At 50.3% G+C, this 21,737-nt stretch overlaps 1 protein-coding gene across 3 annotated transcripts in view; it reads left to right on the top strand.

The window, feature by feature from the left end:
• Nucleotides 1-12,132, top strand: part of KLHL26 (kelch like family member 26) — a 47,573-nt gene extending 35,441 nt beyond the window's left edge. For 2 of the 3 annotated variants that reach the window (XM_060232810.1, XM_060232811.1), the window contains exons 2-3: nt 3,633-3,815; nt 10,470-12,132. In XM_060232810.1, the coding sequence (XP_060088793.1) occupies nt 3,633-3,815; nt 10,470-12,051 (1,765 nt within the window). In that variant the 3' untranslated portion in view covers nt 12,052-12,132. The remainder of the gene's footprint in view (nt 1-3,632; nt 3,816-10,469) is intronic. The other variant, XM_060232812.1, reaches the window with a different exon arrangement.
• The last annotated feature ends 9,605 nt before the right edge of the window (nt 12,133-21,737 follow it).

Genomic DNA, 21,737 nt, shown 5'->3' with positions numbered 1-21,737 from the left:
GCGCCCACAGCCCCCGCTGCAGCCTGCAGCCACCTTCTCCAAAGCCCCTTTGACAAAGCTGCAGGGGAGAGGCAGAGAGAGGCAAACTTGGCGACAACGCCAGCAGCAGCCTCACCAGGCAAGTCGGGCAAAGAGTGGCTCAGTTGCTGGCTGTGCATGCAGGCTGGGAGAGCTGCAAGCAGGGGAGAAATTGGGGGTGGGTGGGAAGCTGGCCCGGCCCCCCTAAAAGCATGGGGGCCCATAGGCCAGTGCTTACTTGGCCTAATTGTTAATCCGGCTCTGGTCTGTGCAGACCCAGGAAGGTGAGAGTGGCGGGGTGGCACATGCTCACCTCAGAACCCACCTTCCCTTGCAAGGGAAGGCATGCTCTGAGGAGAGCACATGCTAGCACACTGCCCTGCTGCTCTCGCCTTCCCGGGTCTCCGCGGGTGGGTGGGAGAGATTCTGTCGCTGGTGGAACACAGCTCCTCTTTTCCAGTTGTTGCTGTCCGTGGCCACTGATGCATAACTGGCACGGCTAGGCTAAACCAGTCTCCTCAGATCTTGGAAGCTAAGCAGGGTCGACCCTGGTCAGTATTTGGATGGGAGACCACCACGGGAGACGAGGGTCGCTATGCAGAGGCTAGCCATGGCCAACCACCTCTGAACGCCCCTCAAAACCCCATGGCAGGGATGGTCAAACTTGTTTTAACATAATTGCCACATTGAATAAACAATAGATGTTAGAGAGCCGCAAGACTTGAACATCGGATGTTTGAGAGCTACAAGATGGATGGATGGATAGAGCTACAAGACTGATGGACGGACAGATGGATGAATGGATGGAGCTGCAAGACGGATGGATGGATAGAGCTACAAGATGGATGGACAGATGGATGGATAGAGCTACAAGACGGACAGACGGATGGATGGATAGAGCTACAAGATGGACAGAGGGATGGATGGATAGAGCTACAAGATGGATGGACAGATGGATGGATGGATGGAGCTACAAGACGGATGGAAGGACAGATGGATAGAGGTACAAGACGGATAGATGGATGGATAGAGCTACATGATGGGTGGATGGATGAATGGATGGATAGAGCTACAAGACAGACGGACGGACAGATTGATAGAGCTACAAGACAAATGGATGGATGGATAGAGCTAAAAGATGGATGGACAGATGGATGGATTGATGAATGGATGGTTAGAGCTACAAGATGAATGGATGGATGGATGGATGGATGGATGGATGGATGGATGGATGGATGGAGCTACAAGACAGACGGACAGACGGATTGATAGCGCTACAAGATGGATGGACAGATGGATGGATGAATGGATGGATAGAGCTACAAGACAGATGGACGGACAGATTGATAGAGCTACAAGACAGATGGATGGATGGATAGAGCTACAAGACAGACGGACGGACAGATTGATAGCGCTACAAGATGGATGGACAGATGGATGGATAGAGCTACAAGACAGACAGATGGACAGATTGATAGAGCTACAAGATGGATGGACAGATGGATGGATGACTGGATGGATAGAGCTACAAGACAGATGGACGGACAGATTGATAGAGCTACAAGACAGATGGATGGATGGATAGAGCTACAAGATGGATGGACGGATGGATGGATAGAGCTACAAGACAGATGGACGGACAGATTGATAGAGCTACAAGATGGATGGACAGATGGATGGATGACTGGATGGATAGAGCTACAAGACAGACGGACGGACAGATTGATAGAGCTACAAGACAGATGGATGGATGGATAGAGCTACAAGACGGATTGACGGACAGATTGATTGAGCTACAAGATGGATGGACAGATGGATGGACAGATGGATGACTGCATGGATAGAGCTACAAGACAGACGGATGGACAGATTGATTGAACTACAAGATGGATGGACAGATGGATGGATGGATGAATGGATGGATAGAGCTACAAGACAGACGGACGGACAGATTGATAGAGCTTCAAAATGGATGGATGCATGGATGGATGGATGGATGGATGGATGGATGGATGGATGGATGGATGGAAAGGAGGGGAGGGAGGGATGAAGGAAAGGAAGGAAGGAAAATGGGGAGAGGTAGAAAGAAAGCAACTTTAATTTAAATATTCATTGATTCGTTTGATTTTAATACGGTCAACGACCAGCACAAATCAGAAAAAGATTACAAAAGCTAGAAAACAAAGCTAAAATACTTAACAAAATATTCGAATATCACATAAGATAACAGTAAGAAATGGGGTATATAAAACAGCAGTTAAAATTTGGCGTCAGAACATTATCTATCTCTGTGAACTTTAGGTGCAATGGAAAAGAACCTTGCACAAGGCCCTGTAATCTGTGGCTTCACTCCCATTAGAAACTCCCTAGTGATCTCACACTTAGAAAGACTGGAATGGCCCTGAAACCTGCTTATTGAGGGACCAATTGACCTCGCCTGTGTCTCTCAGTAAAATTGGCATGAGAGGAGAACATGTCCAAGAGTTTCGATGGCCCCTGCGCCACAAGGGCAGACCCTCTCATTCTCCATTTAAATGCATTTCCCCAGGCATTCTGGCTCGGCTTGGAAAAACGATTTAAAGAGAGAAATGCCTTCTCCAAGCTAGCCAATGAAGTGGTTGAGGCTTCAGGAGTCACACAATATGTGCGAAAAAGCCACACGTGCCTCCCAAGCCACAGTTTCGGCACCCCTGCCCCACGGAGTGGCTATAAGCTGGCTGAAACTGGATCGCGAAAATAAAAGGGCCAGTGGGAAGAAGAAGACGACTGCGGATTTATACCCCGCCCTTCTCCCAGAATCAGAGACTCAGAGCAGCTTACAATTTCCTTTATCTTCTCCCCCCACAACAGACACCCTGTGAGGTGGGTGGGGCTGAGCGAGCTCTCCCAGAAGCTGCCCCTTCAAGGACAGAGTCTCAGAGCGGCTTACAATCTCCTTTCCCTTCCTCCCCCACAACAGACACCCTGTGAGGTGGGTGGGGCTGAGAGAGCTGTCACAGAGGCTGCCCTTTCAAGAACAGAGAGTGGCCTACAATCTCCTTTCCCTTCCTCCTCCACCACAGACACCCTGTGAGGTAGGTGGGGCTGAGAGAGCTCTCCCAGAAGCTGCTCTTTCAAGGACAGAGTCTCAGAGCGACCTACAATCTCCTTTATCTTCCTCCCCCAAAACAGACACCCTGTGAGGTGGGTGGGGCTGAGAGAGCTCTCCCAGAAGCTGCCCTTTCAAGGACAGAGTCTCAGAGCGACCTACAATCTCCTTTATCTTCCTCCCCCAAAACAGACACCCTGTGAGGTGGGTGGGGCTGAGAGTGCTCTTCCAGAAGCTGCCCTTTCAAGGACAGAGTCTCAGAGTGGCCTACAATCTCCTTTCCCTTCCTCCCCCACAACAGACACCCTGTGAGGCGGGTGGGGCTGAGAGAGCTCTGACAGAAGCTACCCTTTCAAGGACAACCTCTGCCAGAGCTATGGCTGACCCAAGGCCATTCCAGCAGGTGCAAGTGGAGGAGTGGGGAACCAAACCCGGTTCTCCCAGATAAGAGTCCGCACACTTCACCACTGCACCAGACTGGGGTAGACGGGTTCCCTCCAATTCCCTTCTCTCTTTCTCGTTCCAGCATGGCAGACAAGAGCAGCGCCTTGAAGTGCACCTTCTCCGCTCCCGGCCACAGCACCACCCTCCTGCACGGCCTGGCCTCACTCCGTGCTCAGGCGCAGCTGCTGGATGTCATGCTGACCATCAACGACGAAGTGTTCCAGGTCCACAAGGTGGTGTTGGCTGCCTGCAGCGACTACTTCAGGTGAGGCTTCCAGGCGCAGATGTGAACATCTTTATTTTTATCCAAATACCCAGCCTTTCCTCTCGGCTCAAGGGTTCTTGGACAGCCCTGGCCTCCGTAACATTTGTCCAGCCGCCTTTTCAGTCCGTCTGAGCCAGTGGCCATCACTGCGTCTTTTGGCAGTGAGTTCCATAAGCCAGGGATCCGTTGTGTGAAGCGGTACTTATAGAATCATAGAGTTGGAAGGGACCTCCAGGATCATCTAGTCCTACCCGTCAAGCCCAGCTTTTTTAGTATAAAGATGGCTGAACTAATGTCAAGCATGAGCTCTGGTTTTCCTCCGTTGCCTGCACCCCCCTCTCCACGTACACTCTGCCATCTGGCCAAGGATGTTCACATAATGGTAACTGGCCTGCTGTGTCTAAAGCACAAACTCCCCTGCATTCACAGGCCCTTCACAAGTCCTTATCAGTTCTCGGGTTGGTGATAGAATGTTTTTGTAGATGTCCCGCTTCAGGACTCGGCTGCCCCCCCGCCCCCGCAGCCACCCTCCCAGCTGCAGTCAAACCCGCTTCGACCGACCACCCAGTCAAGCCCCGCCAGCAAAGGGCCCTCCTAAAGGGCACCGGGGCCGCCCGTGACATCCTCACTCGCCTCTATGTGGCCCGAGGAGCCTGGAGGAGCGGGTGGCAGGCATGCTAGACCCCACAGCCGCCCAACAAGGAAGGAACCGACCGGCCGCCAAGGAGGAGCTTGCCCAGCCCACCAGATGGCCAGCATGTGAGCCGCGTTGAAGGCCTCACCTCAGGACGCCTGGGATTGGTGTCGGGGGCTTATGAAGAGGGGCGGGGCCAGCCTGGGGAGAGGGCAGGAGGGAAGGGGTGGGGCTCCCAAGGGAATAAAAAGAAGCCACACTGGGAGGTCAGGGAGGAAGGATGGTGGATGTGACAAGAGGGCTGCCCGCTCAGAAAGATAGAAGGAGCCCTAAACACCACCAGGGATGGGAGGCTGGGTGACGCAACCCCGCCCTTATCCAATTCTGAGACCTCCACAGCCGGCTTCGAGGGTCCACTGGGAGGGCTGGCCGCCAGGGGACCCCCCCAGAGGGCAACAGGGGCGTGACAGTAGAATAAAGGAAATTTACTGCTGTACCCTTTGAGCCTTAGATTTGAATACAGCGCTTCTTTGTAACAGTTTATGATACCCTATATAGCATCTTGGTATCTCAATCTTCTTATGGACCATGTCCTGAGAGAGCACCTTGGAATTTTCAAATAAAGTAGTTCATTTGAAATAAAACAAAGGACTTCATTATTGAAAATATCAGGGCTTGACGTTACCCCCTTGCACAATGCAGGAAACTCACAAATACCTCCCCATAAATTCACAGGATTTGCATTGCTGTCAGAGGGCCATCTAGCCTCTGTTGAAAAACCTCCAGAGAGGGAGAAGAAGAAGTAGAAGACGACTGCAGATTTATACCCCGCCCTTCTCTCTGAATCAGTGACTCAAGAGTGGCTTACAATCTCCTATATCTTCTCCCCCCCACAACAAACATCTTGTGAGGTGGGTGGGGCTGAGAGAGCTCTCCTAGAAGCTGCCCTTTGAAGGACAACTCCTACAAGAGCTATTACTGACCCAAGGCCATTCCAGCAGCTGTAAGTGGAGGAGTGGGGAATCAAACCTGGTTCTCCCAGATAAGAGTCCGCACACTTAACCACTACACCAAACTGGCTCTCCACCCACCACTTCCCACCCGGAAGCCTGTGCCACTGCGGAACCACTCTAATGGTCAGGAAGTTCTTCCTAATGTTGAGCTGGAAACTCTTTTGATGTAATTTCAACCCGTTGGTTCTGGTCCTACCTTTTGGGGCCACAGAAAACAATTCCACATCATCCCCTCTATATGACAGCTCTTCAAGTACTTGAAGATGGTGATCTTATCACCTCTCAGCCGCCCCCTCTCCAGGCTAAACATGCCCAGCTCCTTCAACCTTTCCTCATAGGACTTGGTCTCCAGACCCCTCACCCTCTTCATCGCCCTCCTCTGGACCCATTCCAGCTTGTCTATATCCTTCTTAAAATGTGGCGCCAAAAACTGAACACAATACTCCAGGTTGAGGTCTTACCAGAGCAGAGTAAAGCGATACCATCACTTCACACTATACTTCTGTTGATACAGCCCAAAATTGCATTTGCCTTTTTAGCCACTGCGTCACACAGTTGACTCATGTTCAGTGTATGGTCCACTAAGACCCCTAGATCAGGGGTGCCAGATTCATTTGTTATGAGGGCCGGATCTGACATAAATGAGACCTTGTTGGGCCGGGCCATGTCAGGTTGGGCCAGGTCAGGTGTATACCTATTTAAGATTAGGTAGCAGAGATATAAACGTTATAAAGGACACGGATAAAGAAAATTTAAAAAAAAAATCTTTAAAAATGCTTAAAACGTTAGTGCCCATTGGTCTTAAAGGTGCTTTCTTTGTATCGCTCCCATGGGATCCAGGGAACTAGGCAAAGGAAGCTCTGGCTCTTTCTTCCTTTCCCCATTGGAATGGTGGGGCGCCTCAGCCAACAGAAGGAAGAGAGGCTTGGCTCAGCAGCTCTGCTGTGCAGTTGAGAGAGCCTGGAAAAACAAGCTCGGCCTTCCCTCCTTTCTCCCTAAGGGAGGAGCCTCAGCCAATGGAGAAAATAGAGGTTTTGCTCTGTAGCTCCTGTGCAATTGAGCAAGCCTGGCAAAGCAAGCTGTGATGCAGAAGGAAACAGAGTACAGCCAATTGCTCGAGGGCCTGATAGGACCAGAACCAACGGGTTGAAATTACATCAAAAGAGTTTCCAGCTCAACATTAGGAAGAACTTCCTGACCATTATAGTGGTTCCGCAGTGTCACAGGCTTCCTCAGGAAGTGGTGGGAAGTGGTGGGTGAAGAGCCAGTTTGGTGTAGTGGTGAAGTGTGCGGACTCTTATCTGGGAGAACCGGGTTTGATTCCCCACTCCTCTGCTTGCAGCTGCTGGAATGGCCTTGGGTCAGTCAGAGCTCTCGTAGGAGTTGTCCTTCAAAGGGCAGCTTCTAGGAGAGCTCTCTCAGCCCCACCCACAAGATGTTTGTTATGGGGGGGAGAAGATAAAGGAGATTGTAAGCCACCTCTGGGGGCCTGATTTGACTCCCGGGCCACATGTTTGACACCCCTGCCCTAGATCCTTTTCACACACAGTACTGCCAAGACAAGTCTCCCCCATCCAGTTGTCTTTCTTAAATCTACTTCTAGTCAGTCTCATAGGGCAGCCTGGAATTAGGAGATGGAGAAAAGTCTATCTGCTTTCTCTGTGCCGTGCTTAATTGTGGAGGCCTCCGTCACCTCGCCATTTAAAATAAACTATGAAGCCCCTCATTAGGGTAAGCATTCCAATCTTATTGTTCTTCTAGCTCTTTTCTGCACTTTTCCTGACTGCTCAGCTCTCTTAGAAACACAACAACCAAAACTGTGCAAGGTTATAACCAGGGCGTTTTTTGTAGCAGGAGCTCCTTTGCATGTTAGGCCACACACCCCTGACGTAGCCAATCCTCCAAGAGCTTCCAGGGCTCTTCGTACAGGGCTGACTGTAAGCTCCAAGAGGATTGGCTGCAGGGGTGGAATTCTACCAGAACCTCCTTTGCATATTAGGCCACACACCCCTGATGTAGCCAATCCTCCAAGAGCTTCCAGGGCTCTTCGTACAGGGCCTACTGTAAGCTCCAAGAGGATTGGCTACAGGAGTGGAATTCTACCAGGACCTCCTTTGCATATTAGGCCACACACCCCTGATGCAGCCAATCCTCCAAGAGCTTCCAGGGCTCTTCGTACAGGGCCTACTGTAAGCTCCAAGAGGATTGGCTACAGGGGTGGAATTCTACCAGGACCTCCTTTGCATATTAGGCCACACACCCCTGATGCAGCCAATCCTCCAAGAGCTTACAGGGCTCTTAGCACAGGGCCTACTGCAAGCTCCAGGAGGATTGGATACACATCACTTCCTCCAGCATTTCACCATTATGATGTTATGTTACGTTGTTAGCCATCAGCCCCATGCTGTTGGGTGGTTTTTGCCCCCTCTGTCTGTAAGGTTGTTTACTGTGCTGCTCCTGTTGGTGTAAATTCAGTTTTTGTGATATTATTTTAACTAACTTATTTTAACTAAGAGCCCCGTGGTGCAGAGCGTTAAAGCTGCAGTACTGCAGTCCTAAGCTCCACTCACGACCTGAGTTCGATCCCCGGCGGAAGCTGGGTTTTCAGGTAGCCGGCTCGAGGTTGACTCAGCCTTCCAACCTTCCGCGGTGGGTCAAATGAGTACCCAGCTTCCTGGGGGGAAGGCGTAGAGGACTGGGGGAGGCAATGGCAAACCACCCCGTTAAAAGTCTGCCGTGAAAACGTTGTGAAAGCAACGTCACCCCAGAGTTGGAAACGACTGGTGCTTGCACAGGGGACCTTTCCTTTCCCTTAAGAGCCCCGTGGCGCAGAGTGGTAAAGCTGCAGTACTGCAGTCCTAAGCTCCACTCACGACCTGAGTTCGATCCCCGGCGGAAGCTGGGTTTTCAGGTAGCCGGCTCGAGGTTGACTCAGCCTTCCAACCTTCCGCGGTGGGTCAAATGAGTACCCAGCTTCCTGGGGGGAAGGCGTAGAGGACTGGAGGAGGCAATGGCAAACCACCCCATAAAAAGTCTGCCGTGAAAACGTTGTGAAAGCAACGTCACCCCAGAGTCAAAAACGACTGGTGCTTGCACAGGGGACCTTTCCTTTAACTCTGTTGTTTTACTGTTGCAAGCCGCCCCGAGCCCGCTTGCGGGATAGAGTGGGATATAAATCCCCCAAATCAAATTAATTAAATTAAATCGGGGGGGGGGGGTGGCCTAATATGCAAAGGAGTTCCTGCTACAAAAAAAGCCCTGGCTATACCTCATTGCTTCTACCAGCAGAGGCAATCCGTTGAGGTCTGCGCATGTTTTGGCGGTGTCTTCCGTACGCTGCTGGAACTTCTTTTCTGCTTCTCTGTGCTCCTGCCACGTTCAGGGAGGGGTGTTCAGGGTTACAGGGCAGAAGGACTCCCCCAGCAAAGGCACCTTTGAAATCTGCCAGTGGGTGATTCGGAGACCGGCTATCGTGAGCAGGCCTTGAGAGCGGGGAACCGAGGGGGTCGAAGTAAGGGGTCAGGACCATGGACAGAGCCAAGTGGTTCCCTGATGAAAAGTGGGGGAAGCGAACAGGAGGCTCGGAGCGTTGCTCCCGTAGCAGCCAGAAGCCCGTGGTGGGGCTTCTAAGCAGTGCAAGGGATGTCCCTCTAACTCTCCCCCTCATGCTCCGCCACGACAGCTTTCCTCACCCGGGCAGGGCCTTTTGCTGGTGCCAGCAACTGCCCATTTTGTGTGCCTTCTCTGTTGTGGCCCCCGACTTATGGAATGGTCTTCCTGAAGACGTTGGGAAGGCTCCCATTCCCCTGGCTTCCTGCAACCCGTGCAAAGAGGGCTTTTCTACGCAGGCAGTAGTGTAGGGACGGTGGGAGGGATGGTGGCTCAGTGGTAGAGCATCTGCTTGATAAGCAGAAGGTCCCAGGTTCAATCCCCGGCATCTCCAACTAAAAAGGGTCCAGGCAGTAGGTGATGGAGATGGAGGGACGGTGGCTCAGTGGTAAAGCATCTGCTTGGGAAGCAGGAGGTCCCAGGTTCAATCCCCGGCATCTCCAACTAAAAAGGGTCCAGGCAGTAGGTGATGGAGATGGAGGGACGGTGGCTCAGTGGTAGAGCATCTGCTTGGGAAGCAGGAGGTCCCAGGTTCAATCCCCGGCATCTCCAACTAAAAAGGGTCCAGGCAGTAGGTGATGGAGATGGAGGGACGGTGGCTCAGTGGCAGAGCATCTGCGTGGGAAGCAGGAGGTCCCAGGTTCAATCCCCGGCATCTCCAACTAAAAAGGGTCCAGGCAGTAGGTGATGGAGATGGAGGGACGGTGGCTCAGTGGCAGAGCATCTGCTTGGGAAGCAGGAGGTCCCAGGTTCAATCCCCGGCATCTCCAACTCAAAAGGGTCCAGGCAGTAGGTGATGGAGATGGAGGGACAGTGGCTCAGTGGTAGAGCATCTGCTTGGGAAGCAGGAGGTCCCAGGTTCAATCCCCGGCATCTCCAACTCAAAAGGGTCCAGGCAGTAGGTGATGGAGATGGAGGGACTGTGGCTCAGTGGTAGAGCATCTGCTTGATAAGCAGAAGGTTCCAGGTTCAGTCTGATCCAGCAGGGCTCTTCTGATGTTCTTATGAAGACCTCAACCTCTCTGCCCTGTTGTTAGCCCTCCAGAGGAACTGGTTGGCCACTGTGTGAGACAGGATGCTGGACTAGATGGACCACTGGTCTGATCCAGCAGGGCTCTTCTTATGTTCTTATGAGGGCCTCAGCCTCTCTGCCCTGTTGCTGGCCCTCTGGAGGAACTGGTTGGCCCCTGTGTGAGGAGGATGCTGGAATAGATGGACTACTGCTCTGATCCAGCAGGGCTCTTCTGATGCTCTTATGAGGGCCTCAGCCTCTCTGCCCTGTTGCTGGCCCTCCAAAGGAACTGGTTGGCCACTGTGTGAGATGGGATGGTGGACTAGATGGACCAGTGGTTTGCTCCAGCAGGGCTCTTCTGATGTTCTTATGTTTTTTACCTTCAGGGCAATGTTCACTGGCGGCATGAGAGAAGCCACCCAAGACATCATTGAGTTGAAAGGTGTGTCTGCCAAGGGCTTGAAGCACATAATCGAGTTTGCATATAGCGCCGAAGTGACCCTTGACCTCGACTGTATCCAGGATGTGCTCGGGGCAGCCGTCTTCCTGCAGATGGTGCCTGTGGTGGAGCTTTGCGAGGAGTTCCTGAAGTCCGCCATGAGCGTCGAGACATGCCTCAACATCGGGCAAATGGCCACCACTTTCAGCCTGGCCTCCTTGAAAGAGTCGGTGGATGCTTTCACTTTCCGGCATTTCCTGCAGATTTCCGAGGAGGAAGACTTCCTCCACCTGCCTTTGGAACGCCTCGTCTTCTTTCTTCAGAGTAACAAGCTCAAAAGTTGCAGCGAGATCGACCTCTTCCGGGCCGCCATCCGTTGGCTGCAGTACGACCAGTCGCGCCGTAGCGACGCCAGCCAGGTCCTCTGCCACATCCGCTTCCCGCTCATGAAATCGTCCGAGCTGGTGGACAACGTCCAGACTCTGGACATCATGGTGGAGGACGTTTTGTGCCGGCAGTACCTCTTGGAAGCCTTCAACTACCAGATCTTGCCTTTCCGACAGCACGAGATGCAATCACCCCGGACCGCCATCCGCTCGGACGTCCTTTCTCTTATCACTTTTGGTGGAACCCCGTACACGGACAACGACCGGACTGTGAGCAAGAAAGTCTACTATTTGCCAGACACCACCATGCGCCAGTTCAAGGAGCTTACGGAAATGGAGGTGGGGAGTAGCCACACCTGTGCGGTAGTGCTGGATAATTTTGTTTATGTGGTCGGGGGGCAACACCTGCAGTACCGCAGCGGCGAGGGGGCGGTGGACATCTGTTGCCGCTACGACCCCCATTTGAACCAGTGGTTGCGTATCCAGGCCATGCAAGAGAGCAGGATCCAGTTCCAACTGAACGTCTTGTACGGCGTGGTCTACGCCACGGGTGGCCGGAACCGGTCCGGGAGTCTGGCATCCGTCGAGAAGTATTGCCCCAAAAGTAACGAGTGGAGCTACGTCTGTTCCCTCAAGCGCCGGACGTGGGGTCACGCTGGGGCCACGGTGGGAGGCAAGTTGTACATATCGGGTGGGTACGGGATATCGGTGGAGGACAAAAAGGCTTTGCATTGCTACGACCCCGTTGTCGACCAGTGGGAGTTCAAAACCCCCATGAACGAACCTCGTGTCCTGCATGCCATGGTCAGCGCCAGCGGCAGGATATACGCCCTTGGAGGCCGCATGGACCACGTAGACCGTTGCTTTGATGTGCTGGCAGTGGAATATTACGTCCCTGAAACCAATCAATGGACGACCGTTAACCCGATGCGGGCAGGGCAGTCTGAGGCCGGCTGTTGTCTGCTGGAGAAAAAGATCTACATTGTGGGGGGTTACAACTGGCACCTCAACAACGTCACAAGCATTGTTCAGGTGTACAACACCGAGACGGACGAATGGGAACGGGACCTCCACTTCCCGGAATCTTTTGCCGGCATCGCGTGCGCTCCTGTAATCCTGCCACAGACCACAGCCCATGGGTGACCAAGACTCCGAGACGTTGCATACCATCAAGACATGGACGCTTCCCTTCCGTTGTTTTACAAAATAAAATAGTTGGGCTGACTGGTCACTGTGTTCCAGCTGCGTGTTCGGTCCCCACTGCGATAGGGGGACTTCGGAAGGAAGGAAGGAAGGAAGGAAGGAAGGAAGGAAGGAAGGAAGGAAGGAAGGAAGGAAGGAAGGAAGGAAGGAAGGAAGGAGGGCTTCCTAAGCCCCTTTCCTCGGCCCTGTCTCTCGCAAACACTTTAAGCCGAATGCGCTGTTTTGTAAACAGCGAAGTGTTGTTACTTGTACAACTGTTACGAGCGTTGTCCCTTGTAAGCCCTGCCTGCTAACTTCAAACTGAAAAGCTGTCAGACAAATAGGGCGGGGTGGGGACCCGAAGGAGATGAGAGAGTGTGTGATCACACAGTTTTGGTCCCGATTTGATCTTAAAAGAAGCCACCGACAGCCAAAGTGCGCTGTGAGGGCCTTTATATTTTGCTTGAGATTTCACGAAACAACTGTGATGGGTTCCAGCCCGTTGCTCTTCAGCTGTCTTCTCCCCCACCCCCCAAACGCCAAAGGTGTGGAAAGACTGACATCTGTGTGGCAGCCAGTGATAAAGTACATCTCAGGAATCGGGGTCTTTGTTCTCATCTTTCCATCAGTGGCGCTTGGAGCTGCCCGAGTGCTCCGGCTTCCGCAGTCCGCCTGGTAGGTCTGGGAGAGTCTATTGAGCCGCAAGTGCATTATATTCGTGGCTCAATAAACAAGTGCTTCGAAGTCTGGAGGGCGATCTCACCATCACTGGCTAAGAGCCAAATACAAAGAGAATCACGGAAACACGACTGTATAAACAAACAAATCCGTGAAAAGTAACTAATAGAAATGATCACTAATAAATAAATAAGTATAATTCCAGTTTGACATATAAAGTCCAGAATATGTTGCAAAAAGCCTTATAAGGCCACAACGATTCCTCTAATATGTTTTCACAGTGCGCACAAGCGCTTAAGAGATTGAAAGTGGCAAGAACAAAGTCCAGAATATGTTGCAAAAAGCCTTATAAGGCCACAGTGATTCTTCTAATATTTCTTCACAGTGCGCACAAGCGCTTAAGAGATTGAAAGTGACAAGAACAAAGTCCAGAATATGTTGCAAAAAGCCTTATAAGGCCACAGTGATTCTTCTAATATTTCTTCACAGTGCGCACAAGCGCTTAAGAGATTGAAAGTGACAAGAACAAAGTCCAGAATATGTTGCAAAAAGCCTTATAAGGCCACAACGATTCCTCTAATATGTCTTCACAGTGTGCACAAGCGCTTAAGAGATTGAAAGTGACAAGAACAAGTCCAGAATATGTTGCAAAAAGCCTTATAAGGCCACAACGATTCCTCTAATATGTCTTCACAGTGCGCACAAGCGCTTAAGAGACTGAAAGTGACAAGAACAAAGTCCAGAATATGTTGCAAAAAGCCTTATAAGGCCACAACGATTCCTCTAATATGTCTTCACAGTGCGCACAGGCGCTTAAGAGATTGAAAGTGACAAGAACAAAGTCCAGAATATGTCGCAAAAAGCCTTATAAGGCCACAACGATTCCTCTAATATGTCTTCACAGTGCGCACAGGCGCTTAAGAGATTGAAAGTGACAAGAACAAAGTCCAGAATATGTCGCAAAAAGCCTTATAAGGCCACAACGATTCCTCTAATATGTCTTCACAGTGCGCACAAGCGCTTAAGAGATTGAAAGTGACAAGAACAAAGTCCAGAATATGTCGCAAAAAGCCTTATAAGGCCACAACGATTCCTCTAATATGTCTTCACAGTGCGCACAGGCGCTTAAGAGATTGAAAGTGACAAGAACAAAGTCCAGAATATGTTGCAAAAAGCCTTATAAGGCCACAACGATTCCTCTAATATGTCTTCACAGTGCGCACAGGCGCTTAAGAGATTGAAAGTGACAAGAACAAAGTGCCGGTCAAACACTTAAAGTCCCACATATTTTCAGGTATGAAGTAGACATCTTGCCAAAGCTATCTCCATTCTTGTTGACATTGTGCCGGACACTTTGTAAGAAATTATTATTGAAACTGCAGGTGGACGGTCTAACAGACTCCTCGATGAAGGTGCAGCTCCACTGAAACGTGTAGATTACTGTCGACTATCCATGTCGAGGGTTTTGGCAAGACGTCTGCTTCATCCTTGCAATAAGTGTTTGACCACCACTTTGTTCTTGTCTCTTTCAATCTCTTAAGCGCTTGTGCGCGCTGTGAAGACATATTAGAGGAATCGTTGTGGCCTTAAAAGGCTTTTTGCAACATATTCTGGACTTTGTTCTTGTCACTTTCAATCTCTTAAGCGCCTGTGCGCACTGTGAAGACATATTAGAGGAATCGTTGTGGCCTTATAAGGCTTTTTGCAACATATTCTGGACTTTGTTCTTGTCACTTTCAATCTCTTAAGCGCTTGTGCGCACTGTGAAGACATATTAGAAGAATCGTTGTGGCCTTAAAAGGCTTTTTGCAACATATTCTGGACTTTGTTCTTGTCTCTTTCAATCTCTTAAGCGCTTGTGCGCGCTGTGAAGACATATTAGAGGAATCGTTGTGGCCTTAAAAGGCTTTTTGCAACATATTCTGGACTTTGTTCTTGTCACTTTCAATCTCTTAAGCGCTTGTGCGCGCTGTGAAGAAATATTAGAGGAATCGTTGTGGCCTTAAAAGGCTTTTTGCAACATATTCTGGACTTTGTTCTTGTCACTTTCAATCTCTTAAGCGCTTGTGCGCGCTGTGAAGACATATTAGAGGAATCGTTGTGGCCTTAAAAGGCTTTTTGCAACATATTCTGGACTTTGTTCTTGTCACTTTCAATCTCTTAAGCGCTTGTGCGCGCTGTGAAGACATATTAGAGGAATCGTTGTGGCCTTAAAAGGCTTTTTGCAACATATTCTGGACTTTGTTCTTGTCACTTTCAATCTCTTCGCTTGTGCGCACTGTGAAGAGATATTATTGGAATCATTGTGGCCTTATAAGGCTTTTTGCAACATATTCTGGACTTTGTTCTTGTCACTTTCAATCTCTTAAGCGCTTGTGCGCGCTGTGAAGACATATTAGAGGAATCGTTGTGGCCTTAAAAGGCTTTTTGCAACATATTCTGAACTTTGTTCTTGTCACTTTCAATCTCTTAAGCGCTTGTGCGCGCTGTGAAGACATATTAGAGGAATCGTTGTGGCCTTAAAAGGCTTTTTGCAACATATTCTGGACTTTGTTCTTGTCACTTTCAATCTCTTAAGTGCTTGTGCGCGCTGTGAAGACATATTAGAGGAATCGTTGTGGCCTTAAAAGGCTTTTTGCAACATATTCTGGACTTTGTTCTTGTCACTTTCAATCTCTTCGCTTGTGCGCACTGTGAAGAGATATTAGAGGAATCATTGTGGCCTTATAAGGCTTTTTGCAACATATTCTGGACTTTGTTCTTGTCACTTTCAATCCCTTAAGCGCTTGTGCGCGCTGTGAAGACATATTAGAGGAATCGTTGTGGCCTTAAAAGGCTTTTTGCAACATATTCTGGACTTTGTTCTTGTCACTTTCAATCTCTTAAGCGCTTGTGCGCGCTGTGAAGACATATTAGAGGAATCGTTGTGGCCTTAAAAGGCTTTTTGCAACATATTCTGGACTTTGTTCTTGTCACTTTCAATCTCTTCGCTTGTGCGTACTGTGAAGAGATATTAGAGGAATAGTTGTGGCCTTATAAGGCTTTTTGCAACATATTCTGGACTTTGTTCTTGTCACTTTCAATCTCTTAAGCGCTTGTGCGCACTGTGAAGAAATATTAGAGGAATCGTTGTGGTCCTATAAGGCTTTTTGTGACATATTCTGGACTTTATATGTGAAACTGGAATTATCCATATTTATTTATTAGTGATCATTTGTATTAGTTATTTTTCACGGATTTGTTTCTACAAGCTGGCTAAAGAGGCTTTGCCCGTGGTTCCGTTCCCACCGTTTCCTCTTCCGGCGCCAGCTGCTCTGGCATCGAAAGCACAAGCTCACGGCCCATTACTGCAAAAAAAGTATTATGCATTCTTAGAAAACCAGACCAAAGTGCTTATATAAGTATATAAAAATCACATCGGCCACATGTCAATGCTGCGCCCGCACCGTCTCATATCTAACAATGCAGACTCGAGCAAACGGACATCATGCGCAGCTTTTGTAGAGTTTGTAGAATGACCATTAAAAGAAAATGTCGTTGGATAAGGATCTCTTTAAGAGCACTGGGGTGTGCTACAGCTGATGCCAAATAACCTTTTATTATTTTTATTTATTTATTTATTTTATTCGATTTATATCCCGCCCTCCCCACCGAGGTGGGCTCAGGGCGGCTTACAACAGAAAAAAAAAAGCTAACAGAGATCAATTTAAATACGCTAATAATTATACAATAAAATACATAAAAACCTAAAAATACATAAAACTCACATCGATATACACTATGCTACCTTTCCTTAAATCAGTCTTTCAAATTTTCCAGTATTCAATAATCTGATGTTTGAGATTTAATATTCAGGCATTCCGATCACAATTAATTATACGCCAACCGGAAGAGGGCTGTTTTGCAGGCCCTGCGGAACTGTTCAAGGTTCCGCAGGGCCCTCACCTCCTCCAGGAGCTGATTCCACCAACAGGGAGCTGCAATCGAGAAGGCCCTGTCCCTGGTTATTAGAATGTGCGCATTTCAGGCGCTCTTTCCGGGCATTCTGAGTGACGCCAGCGCTTGTGCATCACTCGGGCTTTCCTGCGCCCGAGGCCAAACCACACTACACCCCCCCCCCAGGACCAGCGTGCATGCGGAGAGGGGGCGCCTTGTGGCGCCCCTAGGCTAGGTGGTGCCCGAGGCCGCCGCCTAGTTGGCCTACTCCCACGCGTCGGCCCTGGAAGTGGCGATTCCTCATTGGATTATCGGGACTGGATTCTACAACATCTGTAGGAGCCTAAGAAGGTAGAGCTGGGCTCCTGCATATTAACAAGCTCAGGTGTACTATCTTTAAGCCTCGGCTTATATTTGAACTACATTATGTCTTGTCTGTTCCAGTCTGCATTGTTAGATACGAGACGGTCTGGGTGCAGCGTTTACATGCGGCTGTTGTGATTTTTATATCCTTATAAGCAGTTTAGTCTGGTTTTCTAAGAATGCGTAATACTTTCCGCAGTGATTGGCCGTGAGCTTGCGCTTTCGTGGTTAGCTTTTTAGCACGGCTGCCTCTTTCGTGGTCGGTAGCTGCTCTGACATCCCTGGGACCGGGGCTTTTTTGTGTAGCAGGAGCATCTTTGCCTATTAGGCCACACACCCCTGATGTAGCCAATCCTCCTGGAACTTACAGCAGGCCCTGTGAGAAGAGCCCTGTAAGGAATTCTAGCAGGAGCTCCTTTGCCTATTAGGCCACACACCCCTGATGCAGCCAATCCTCCTGGAGCTTACAGCAGGCCCTGTACGAACAGCCCTGTAAGGAATTCTAGCAGGACCTCCTTTGCCTATTAGGCCACACACCCCTGATGTAGCCAATCCTCATGGAGCTTCCAGCAGGCCCTGTACGAAGAGCCCTGTAAGGAATTCTAGCAGGACCTCCTTTGCCTATTAGGCCACACCCCCCTGATGTAGCCAATCCTCCTGGAGCTTACAGCAGGCCCTGTACGAAGAGCCCTGTAAGGGATTCTAGCAGGAGCTCCTTTGCCTATTAGGCCACACCCCCCTGATGCAGCCAATCCTCCTGGAGCTTACAGCAGGCCCAGTACGAAGAGCCCTGTAAGAGATTCTAGCAGGACCTCCATTGCCTATTAGGCCACACACCCCTGATGTAGCCAATCCTCCTGGAGCTTACAGCAGGCCCTGTACAAAGAGCCCTGTAAGGGATTCTAGCAGGACCTCCATTGCCTATTAGGCCACACACCCCTGATGTAGCCAATCCTCCTGGAGCTTACAGCAGGCCCTGTACAAAGAGCCCTGTAAGGAATTCTAGCAGGACCTCCTTTGCTTATTAGGCCACTCCCCCCTGATGTAGCCAATCCTCCTGGAGCTTCCAGTAGGCCCTGCGAGAAGAGCCCTGTAAGGAATTCTAGCAGGACCTCCTTTGCCTATTAGGCCACTCCCCCCTGATGTAGCCAATCCTCCCGGAGCTTTCAGTAGGCCCTGTACGAAGAGCCCTGTAAGGAATTCTAGCAGGACCTCCTTTGCCTATTAGGCCACACACCCGATGTAGCCAGTCCTCCTGGAGCTTTCAGTAGGCCCTGTACGAAGAGCCCTGTAAGGAATTCTAGCAGGACCTCCTTTGCCTATTAGGCCACACCCCCCTGATGCAGCCAATCCTCCTGGAGCTTCCAGTAGGCCCTGTACGAAGAGCCCTGTAAGGGATTCTAGCAGGACCTCCTTTGCCTATTAGGCCACACCCCCCTGATGTAGCCAATCCTCCTGGAACTTATAGCAGGCCCTGTGAGAAGAGCCCTGTAAGGAATTCTAGCAGGAGCTCCTTTGCCTATTAGGCCACACACCCCTGATGCAGCCAATCCTCCTGGAGCTTACAGCAGGCCCTGTACGAACAGCCCTGTAAGGAATTCTAGCAGGACCTCCTTTGCCTATTAGGCCACACCCCCCTGATGTAGCCAATCCTCCTGGAGCTTACAGCAGGCCCTGTACTGAGAGCCCTGTAAGGGATTCTAGCAGGACCTCCGTTGCCTATTAGGCCACACACCCCTGATGTAGCCAGTCCTCCTGGAGCTTACAGCAGGCCCTGTACTGAGAGCCCTGTAAGCTCCAGGAGGGTTGGCTACAGCAGGGGGTTTGGCCTAATATGCAAAGGAGTTCCCACTACAAAAAAACCCTTGTCCGGGAATCAATAGGGGATGACGACATGGGATCTTGCCCAGAGGCTGGGGCGCCCCTTTGACTCCTGCCTTTCACTGACCTTACGTGCTCCTTTGCCATTTTTGCAAGTTCCTATTCATTCCCGCTTTTGCTGTGGCCCTGGCTTTCATCCCGGAGGCTTCCCCGCTGTCCATGCCGTTGGCTTCTTTAGCATAGCTATGTACAGTCAGCACCTCAGCCGGCAGGAAGTCAGTGGGTTCACAAGTCTGAACAACCAAGACACCAGGGGTTATTTTGTAGGAGGAGCTCCTTTGCATATTAGGCCACACGCCCCCCCGCAATGTGGCCAGTCCTGGAGCTTACAGTAGGCCCTGTACTAAGAGCCCTGGAAGCTCTTGGAGGATTGGCTCCATCAGGGAGGTGTGGCCTAATATGCAAAGGAGCTTCTGATACAAAAAAAAAAGCCCTGTTCAAAAGGGTACAAGGACATTGCACTCCAGAGCATCAGCATAGCTGTGGGGGTGGATCGAGGCCTTTTTTTTTGTAGCAGGAACTCCTTTGCATATTAGGCCACACCTCCCTGATATAGCCAGTCCTCCTGGAGCTTACAGTAGGCCCTGGACTAAGAGCCCTGGAAGCTCTTGGAGGATTGGCTCCATCGGGGAGGTGTGGCCTAATATGCAAAGGAGCTTCTGATACAAAAAAAAAGCCCTGTTCAAAAGGGTACAAGGACACTGCACTCCAGAGCATCAGCATAGCTGTGGGGGTGGATCGAGGCCTTTTTCGTAGCAGGAACTCCTTTGCATATTAGGCCACACCTCCCTGATATAGCCAGTCCTTCTGGAGCTTACAGTAGACCCTATACTAAGAGCCCTGGAAGCTTTTGGAGGATTGGCTCCATCAGGGAGGTGTGGCCTAATATGCAAAGGAGCTTCTGATACAAAAAAAAAAAGCCCTGTTCAAAAGGGTACAAGGACATTGCACTCCAGAGCATCAGCACAGCTGTGGGGGTGGATCCAGGCCTTTTTTTTGTAGCAGGAACTCCTTTGCATATTAGGCCACACCTCCCTGATATAGCCAGTCCTCCTGGAGCTTACAGTAGGCCCTGGACTAAGAGCCCTGGAAGCTCTTGGAGGATTGGCTACACAAGAGGGGTGTGGCCTATTATGCAAAGGAGTTATTTTGCTGCTGCAAAATAAAATAAAAGCCCCGCAGAACACAATGGGGAGCCAGAACGAAGGCAGGAGAGTGGACTTTGTTTCAGAGCTAACTGGGCCAGAGCGGAAGTCACGGAGTGAGAAACAGATCCAAAAACAGCCGCTTCAGACTCCTCTTCCTCTTCATCTCATTTCACGGGGTTTTTTCGGTTCTTCAAACGTTGAGAAATCTGCGTATTCTGAAAGTGCCAGTCCTTGGCCATCTTGGCGCTTTGGCTCTCTAGCCGGCCCGACAGGAGGCTGTGCCATCTCAGGCTGTGCTGAAAGCCGCTCTTCCTCGGGGAAGGCTTCCCGTTGGCTCACCTTTTGGGGCGCTTCCAGGCAGACATGATTGGTTCCAGTGCGGTGCTTGGGCAAGTTCCCGTTCTCATCCGTGTCTTTGTCCGTTTTGCATTCTTCTTCTGGTCCTTTTTCCTCAAGATGTCGCTTCCCAACTTTTTGGGAGGAGGTCTCCTTTGAAGAAGTCAGCTGTCTCTGATGTTGAAAAGCCATGGTCAGTGATGGTCACATCCAGGGGTGGGATTCTAGCAGGAGCTCCTTTGCATATTAGGTCACACACCCCTGATGTAGCCAGTCCTCTAATTGCTTACAAAAAAGAGCCTTGTAAGTTCTGGGAGGATTGGCTACATCAGGGGTGTGTGGCCTAATATGCAAAGGAGCTCCTGCTAGAATTCCACCCCTGCTCACATCCAGGGGGTTTTTTTGTAGCAGGAACTCCTTTACGTATTAGGCCACACACCCCTGATGTAGCCAATCCTCCAAGAGCTTACAAAAAAGAGCCTTGTAAGCTCTGGGAGGATTGGCTACATCAGGGGTGTGTGGCCTAATATGCAAAGGAGCTCCTGCTAGAATTCCACCCCTGCTCACATTCAGGGGTTTTTTTTGTAGCAGGAACTCCTTTACGTATTAGGCCACACACCCCTGATGTAGCCAATCCTCCAAGAGCTTACAAAAAAGAGCCTTGTAAGCTCTGGGAGGATTGGCTACATCAGGGGTGTGTGGCCTAATATCCAAAAGAGCTCCTGCTAGAATTCCACCCCTGCTCACATCCAGGGTTTTGTTTTTTTTTGTAGCAGGAACCCCTTTACGTATTCGGCCACACACCCCTGATGTAGCCAATCCTCCAAGAGCTTACATTAGGTCCTGTATTAAGAGCTCTGTAAGCTCTTGAAGGATTGGCTACATCAGGGGTGCGTGGCCTAATACGTAAAGGAGTTCCTGATACAAAAAAAACCCTGGTCACATCTATTCCTGCCTTCCACGGCTTGTAGCAACCTGGCTGACATTTTCTCACAAAAACATCCTTGGAAATGTTGACCATGTCTTTTCGGCATGAACATAGAATAGACCATTAGGGTTTGTAGAATCTTTCGGGATCAAGTGCCGTGTTCTACTGGAGAAAGTTTTCCTTCCAGACGTTTCGTTCTCAGCTGCGGAGAACATCCTCAGTGGCGTTGCAGCCGGAGCAGGCGCTCAGACCTTCTTGGCTGCTGTGCATTGTGCATCACTCAATGCACAGCAGCCAAGAAGGTCTGAGCGCCTGCTCCGGCTGCAACGCCACTGAGGATGTTCTCCGCAGCTGAGAACGAAACGTCTGGAAGGAAA

Source organism: Heteronotia binoei, chromosome 2, assembly GCF_032191835.1.
Source record: "Heteronotia binoei isolate CCM8104 ecotype False Entrance Well chromosome 2, APGP_CSIRO_Hbin_v1, whole genome shotgun sequence".
Classification (NCBI taxonomy): Eukaryota; Metazoa; Chordata; class Lepidosauria; order Squamata; family Gekkonidae; genus Heteronotia; species Heteronotia binoei.
This window is presented reverse-complemented; position numbering and strand designations above follow the sequence as displayed.